General features: G+C 43.0%; 1 protein-coding gene across 1 annotated transcript; it reads right to left on the bottom strand.

Annotated features, from left to right (window-relative positions):
* GPR119 (G protein-coupled receptor 119) lies at nt 1–1,008 on the bottom strand. Its single transcript, XM_044235655.1, has one exon. It carries the CDS (start codon nt 1,006–1,008, stop codon nt 1–3), a length of 1,008 nt encoding a protein of 335 aa, XP_044091590.1.
* Nucleotides 1,009–6,940: the final 5,932 nt, after the last annotated feature.

Here is a 6,940-nt window from a genome sequence, read left to right as displayed (position 1 = left end):
TTAGCCATCGAGCTCTGAGAGGGAGATAATGGCGATAGGATAGGAAGTTTCCCTGGGCCCCTTCGGACCACCATATCTGGCTGAGAGAAAAAGGAGACACGAGGCGAGCCCCTTCTTCACTCCCAGGGCCATCTGGTAGAGCTGCTGTCGCACCTCCTTCTGCCAATAGGCGTAGATGAGTGGGTTGAGCAGGGAGTTGCCCACACCGAGCAGCCACAGGTACCGTTCTAGCACCAGGTAGAGGTAGCACTTCTGGCAGGCCGCCTGCACAATGCCAGTGATAAGGAAGGGGGTCCAGGACAGAGTGAAGCTCCCAATGAGAACAGCCACAGTGCGGACGGCTTTGAAGTCGCTGGGATTCCGTGGAGGCCGGTATGCCCCGCTCATGGCTCCTGCGTGTTCCATCTTTCGGATCTGCTGGCTGTGCACGGAGGCAATCTTGAGCATGTCACAGTAGAAGAAGACAAAGAGGAGCAGGGCTGGGAAGAAGCCAGCGCAGGAGAGGGTCAGCACAAAGCGTGGGTGAAACACAGCGAAGAAGCTGCAGGTGCCGTGGTAGGTAGTCTGCCGGAATGTGGGGACTCCCAGGGGGAGGAAGCCAATGAAGTAAGACACCGACCACAGCCCGGCAAGGCAGGCCCCAGCCACGAACCCATTCATGATCTGGAAGTAGCGGAGGGGCTGCTTGATGGCAAGGTACCTGTCTAAGGCAATCAGCATGACCGTGAGGACAGAGGCAGCGGCGGAAGAAGTAACAAATGCCATCCGAAGGCTGCACAGGGTCTTCTGTGTGGGCTGAGCTGGGCTGGAGAGCTGGTCTGTGACTAGGCCAGAGATGGCCACACCAAGCAAGGTGTCAGCCACCGCCAGATTCAAGGTGAAGCAGAGACCGACACCATCATTCTTGTGGATCAGCAACAGTACAGCTGCGGCCACTAGCACATTGACAGCAATAATGAGGGAGGCGAGGACAGCAAGGATCACTCCAAATGGCAAAGATGACTCCATGTCTTGAAGTGGCAGGATTTCCACTTACCGGGGCATGCTGTCTCTCCAGCTCCAGTTCTCACGGGCTGGGGGAGGAAGAGTGTTGTTCAGAGCCACAGCTAAGCCCTGGCTGCCACTGGCCGTCCGCGCTGGCAGCTTGCCATCTGTGAGATCCTGCCAGTCCCTACGAATCTCACTCTTTCAGTCCTCAGCCTCTTGCCTCTCCCGCTGTCTGAAGGCAACAATCCCAGTGCGGACCTCCCCCTGGACCCTGAGCTAGTCCCTCCCCCTCCAACACCCGAGTTACTAGACAACTCCCAAGTACCTGGTGCATACTGTCTCCCCAGGCTCTCTCCCTTCGTTGATGCTTCAAGGACTTTTTTGGAGGGACTGGGTCACTCATCAGGTCTCCTGTCTGGCAGAAGATATGCTTGACTCTAATCACACTTGTTCTTTCTCCATAGTTTGATATTAAACTTCCACTTCTTCTTTTCCTAAGCCTCAAGGACCAGCTTAACAGCTAATCTCGGCTTAATGAAGCATTTACTTAATAACGAATTCTCAGTCACTACTATTACTGCTTTCAATCAAGCAGGATGGCCATAATCAGCTGAAGTGGGAAGTGAGGGCAGGCAGGCAATTTCAGGGCCCAGCATGCTTTCAGGGGAGTTACCACACATTTAAGCTGTTTGTTTGTTTGTCTGCCTGTTTTAATCTTTTGTTTCCTAACACCCCAGATTCGAATTCTCTCAAATAGCATGTGCTGTTCCCCCTCTTTCTCATCCCTCAGAACTCAGCTGATTCAGGAAGGCAGGAAAACAAAAGGAGAGAATTGCTAATAGTAGTTATTAAGTTTATTATTTTTTTATTATGTTAGTTACCATACTTTATTCTGTTTAGAATAGATCCCACTCCCCATCTAAAGCTGCTCTCCGGGGATGCCTGGATGGCTCATTCAATTAAACATCTGGCTTTGGCTTAGGTCATGATCCCAGAGTCCCGGGATGGGCTCCCTGCTCAGGGGAGCCTGCTTCTCCCTCCGCCTGCCACTGCCCCTGCTTGTGTGCTCTTACTCTCACCGACAAATAAATAAATAAATAAAATCTTATTTAAAAAAAGCTGCTGTATGTTGTGTATACTCATTGAAGACATGTCTCTGATCACAAGTAGTGGCTGCCAGCCTTGCCCTTCTTGATCCTGTAGACCCAGTGTCTGAGACATGAGAAGAAGAGGTGGGCTGCATTCTGGAAAGCGTCTGTTCGCGTGTTTGGTTGTGGAATTTTCCATTTTCCATTGCGGATAGCGTTAGGCTGGAGGGTGGCAGTGTTGCTGAAGCAAGTGAGATGTGCTTAGGGCTCGGTGCTGTGTCGGTCACTCCTATTTTAGGTTGTATATCCATTTGTTCGGGTACATTAGAACTAACCTTTTGCCTGCCACTCTTGGATACCAAGAAGAGAGGGGTGGGGAGAAGAGTGGTTTGAAGTGTATTTACTCTGTTCAGGTGAGAGCACAAATGGGAAAGGTTAGTGTTTTAAGTGAGGGAGTGGAGAGCAAGGTACAGAGTTGGAGGCAAATATTATATTCCAGGATGTTTTGACAGTCTGAGAGGGCCTCTGACAGATGTCTCATCTACAAAGGAGCAGAAGGGCCATGGTATGGGGGCTCAGTATCCCAGCTGCAAGTCTGAGAACAGTTGTTCTTTGGTAGCCTGCCACCGCCCCCCCCACCCTGTTTGGAAGCTGACTTTAGTTGCTTGGTACCTGGCCTGATACTATGCTTGGATTGAAGGCTGTGCTCTTGTTTCTTTAGCACTTGAGTCCATGAGTCATTTTGAAGCCCATGCTCAAACTGGAGAGTGTGTCAGAATCCCATGAAGGGGGATGTGCACGTTTGTGCCCACATTCTTGGGCCTCACGTAGAGTTTTGGATTATTTATGGCTCAGGTGGGTCTGAGAATCTGGATTTCTTTTTAAAATTAACATATAATGTATTATTTGTTTCAGGGGCACAGGTCTGTGATTCATCAGTCTTACACAATTCACTGTGCTCACCATAGCACCTCCCACCCCCCCGACCCCTCCAGCAACCCTCAGTTTGTTTCCTGAAATTAAGATTCTCTTAGGGTTTGTTTCCCTCTCTGGTATCATCTTGTTTCATTTCCCCCTTCCTTCCCCTATGATCCTCTGTCTTGTTTCTCAGATTCCTCATATCAGTGAGATCATATAGTAATTGTCTTTCTCTGTTTGACTTATTTCACTCAGCATAATACCCTCTAGTTCTATCCATGTTGTTGCAAATGGCAAGATTTCAATTTTTTGATGGCTGCATAATACTCTATTGTGTATATATATACACCAAATCTTCTTTATCCATTCATCTGTTGATGGATATCTAAACTCTTTCCATTGTTTGGCTCTTATGGACATTGCTGCTATAAACATCGGGATGCCCCTCTCCCTTTGGGCCACTACATTTGTATTGTTGGGGTAAATACCCAGTGGTACAATTGCTAGGTCGTAAGACTGCTCTATTTTCAACTTTTTGAGGAACCTCCCTACTGTTTTCCAGAGTAGCTGCACCAGCTTGCATTACCCCCAACAGTGTAGGAGAGTTCCCCTTTCTCCACATCCTCACCAACATCTGTCATTTTCTGACTGGTTAGTTTTAGCCATTCTGACTCAAGTGAGGTGGTATCTCATTGTGCTTTTGATTTGTAATTTTCTGATGCTGAGTAATATTGAGCATTTTTTCATGTGTCTGTTGGACATTTGGATGTCTTCTTTGCAGAAATGTCTGTTCTTGTCTTCTGCTCATTTCTTGATGGGATTGTTTGTTCTTTGGGTGTTGAGTTTGATAAGTTCTTTATAGACTTTGAATACTAGCCTTTTATCTAATACATCATTTGCAAATATCTTCTCCCATTCTCTTGGTTGTCTTTTGGTTTTGTTGACTGTTTCCTTTGCTGTGCAAAAACTTTTGATCTTGATGAAGTCCCAATAGTTCATTTTTGTCCTTGCTTCCCTTGCCTTTGGCAATGTGTCTAGGGATACAGTTGTGTTTTAATTTGTTTCCGTGAATTTTAATTCTTCCTTAATTTCCTGGTTGACCCATTCGTTCTTTAGTAGGATTCTCTTTAGCCTCCTAAATTTGAGTTCTTTCCAATTTTCCTCTTGTGATTGAGTTCTAGTTTCAAAGCATTGTGATCCAAAAATATGCAGGGAATGATCCCAATCTTTTAGTACCTGATTTGAAACCTGATTTGTGACCCAGGATGTGATCTATTCTGGAGAATGTTCCATGTGCACTAGAGAAGAATGTGTATTCTGTTCCTTTGGGATGGAATGTTCTGAATATCTGTGATGTCCATCTTGTCCACTGTGTCATTTAAGGCCTTTATTCCCTTGTTGATCTTTTGCAGATGATCCGTCCATTTCAGTGAGGGGGGAGTTAATGTCCCCTACTTATTGTATTATTGTTGATGTGTTTCTTTGATTTTGTTATTTTTTTAAGGTTTTATTTATTTATTTGACAGAGAGAGATCACAAGTAGGCATAGAGGCAGGCAGAGAGAGAGAGAGGAGGAAGCAGGCTCTCTGCCGAGCAGAGAGCCTGATGAGGGACTCGATCCCAGAACCCTGAGATCATGACCTGAGCCGAAGGCAGCAGCTTAACCCACTGAGCCACCCAGGTGCCCCTCTTTGATTTTGTTATTAACTGGTTTATATAATTGGCTGTTTCCATGTTAGGGGCATAGATATTTAAAATTGTTAGATCTTCTTGTTGGATAGACCCCTTAAGTATGATATAGTGTCCTTCCTCATTTCTTATTATAGTCTTTGGCTTAAAATCTAACTTTTCTGGTATAAGGATTGCCACTCCAGCTTTCTTTTGATGTCCATTAGCATGGTAAATTGTTTTCCATCCCCTCATTTTAAATCTAGAGGTGTCTTTGGATATAAAATGAGTGTCTGGCAGACAGCATATTGGTGGGTCTTGTTTTTTTTTTAATCCAGTCTGATACCCTGTGTCTTTTGATTGGGGCATTTAGCCCATTTACATTCAGGATAACTATTGAAAGATATGAATTTAGTGTCTTTGTATTGTCTGTAAGGTGACTGTTACTATATATTGTCTTGTTCCTTTCTGGTCTATATCCTTGTAGGCTCTCTCTTTGCTTGGAGGACCCCTTTCAATATTTCCTGTAGGGCTGGTTTGCTGTTTATGAATTCTTTTAGTTTTTGTTTGTCCCGGAAGTTTTTTATTTTATCTCTCCTTCTATTTTCAGTGATAGCCTAGATGATATAGTATTCTTGGCTGCATATTTTTCTCATTTAGTACTCTGAATATATCATGCCAGTCCTTTCTGGCCTACCAGGTCTTTATGAATAGGTCTGCTGCCAATCTAAAGTTTGTACTATTGTAGGTTACAAACCTCTTGTCCCGAGCTGCTTTCAGGATTTTCTCTTTGTCTCTGAGACTTCTAAGTTTTACTATTAGATGATGGGTGTTGACCTCTTTTTATTTTGAGGGTGGTTCTCTGTGCCTCCAGGATCTTGATGCCTGTTTCCTTCCCCAAATTAGGCAAGTTCTCTGCTATAATTTGTTCCAATATACCTTCTGCCCCTCTCTCTCTTTCTTCTTCTTCTTCTTCTGGGATACCAATTATTCTAATTTTGTTTCATTTTATGGTATCACTTATCTCTTCAATTCTCCCTTCACAATCCAATAGTTGTTTATCTCTCTTTTTCTCAGCTTCTTTATTCGCCATCATTTGGTCTTCTGTATCACTAATTCTCTCTTCTACCTCATTTGTCCTAGCAATTAGAGCCTCCATTTTTTATTGAACCTCATTAATAGCCTTTTTGATTTTGACTTGGTTAGATTTAAGTTCTTTTATTTTTCCAGAAAGGGATTCTTGAGTATCCTCTATGCGTTTTTCAAGCCCAGCTAGTATCTTTATAATCAGCATTCTGAACGCTAGTTCCAACATCTTACTAATGTCCATATTGATTAGGTCCCTGGCAGTCAGTACTGCCTTTTGTTCTGTTTTTTGAGGTGAGTTTTTTTTTTCATTTTGTCATTTTGTCCAGAGAAGAATAGATGAATGAGAGGACAAAATGTTAAAAGTGTAACAATGACCCCCGAAAAATAGACACTAAACAAATCGGAAGAGACCTTAAACCAGGGAGAAAAGAAAGGAAAAAAAAGAATATGAGCAGGCTGGTGAATAGAACAGAGCCACACACTAGATTTTGGGTGTTATTTTGGTCTGTTAGAAGAAACTGCCTCCCAAAATTTTAAAGAAAGAAATATATATATATATATATATATACACACACACACAAAAATAAAGGTAAATGGGATAGAATATGACTATAAAGATAGAAACTTTAAAAGATTTTTAAAAAGGAACTGATGGGGCGCCTGGGTGGCTCAGCAGGTTAAAGCCTCTGCCTTTGACTCAGGTCATGATCTCAGGGTCCTGGGATTGAGCCCCGCATTGGGCTCTCTGCTCAGCAGGGAGCCTGCTTCCTCCTCTCTCTCTGCCTGCTTGTGATCTCTGTCTGTCAAATAAATAAACAAAATCTTTTAAAAAAAGGAGTCGATAAGAAGTTGGCTGAAAAGAAAGAAAAAAATTAAAAGAAACAAACAAAAGAAACAAGCCATACACTAGATCATTAGATTTAAGGTATATTTTGGTCTGTTAGAAGAAACTGTATCCCAAAATTTTAAAGAAAGGAATACTTACATATGTACAAAAAATAAGGTTAAATACAATGAAGGGATAGACTATGACTGTAAAAAAGAAAATTTAAAAAGATTTTTAAAAAGGTATTGAGAAGATAAGATTTTGGTTGAAAAAGGAAAGAAGAAAAAAATCAAAAAAAAAAAAAGAAGGAAAATTTTTAAAATTAACTTTGAAAGACCAAAGAATCATCGGGAATAAGCCATGA

Source organism: Neovison vison, chromosome X (genome assembly GCF_020171115.1).
Source record: "Neovison vison isolate M4711 chromosome X, ASM_NN_V1, whole genome shotgun sequence".
In the NCBI taxonomy this organism is placed as follows: Eukaryota; Metazoa; Chordata; class Mammalia; order Carnivora; family Mustelidae; genus Neogale; species Neogale vison.
The sequence above is the reverse complement of the archived record's forward strand: the minus strand, read 5'-3'. Positions and strand labels throughout refer to the sequence as shown.

Coding starts and splice junctions, on each gene's coding strand:
- GPR119 (XM_044235655.1), bottom strand. CDS start 1,008: ATGGAGTCATCTTTGCCATTTGGAGTGATCCTTGCTGTCCTCGCCTCC.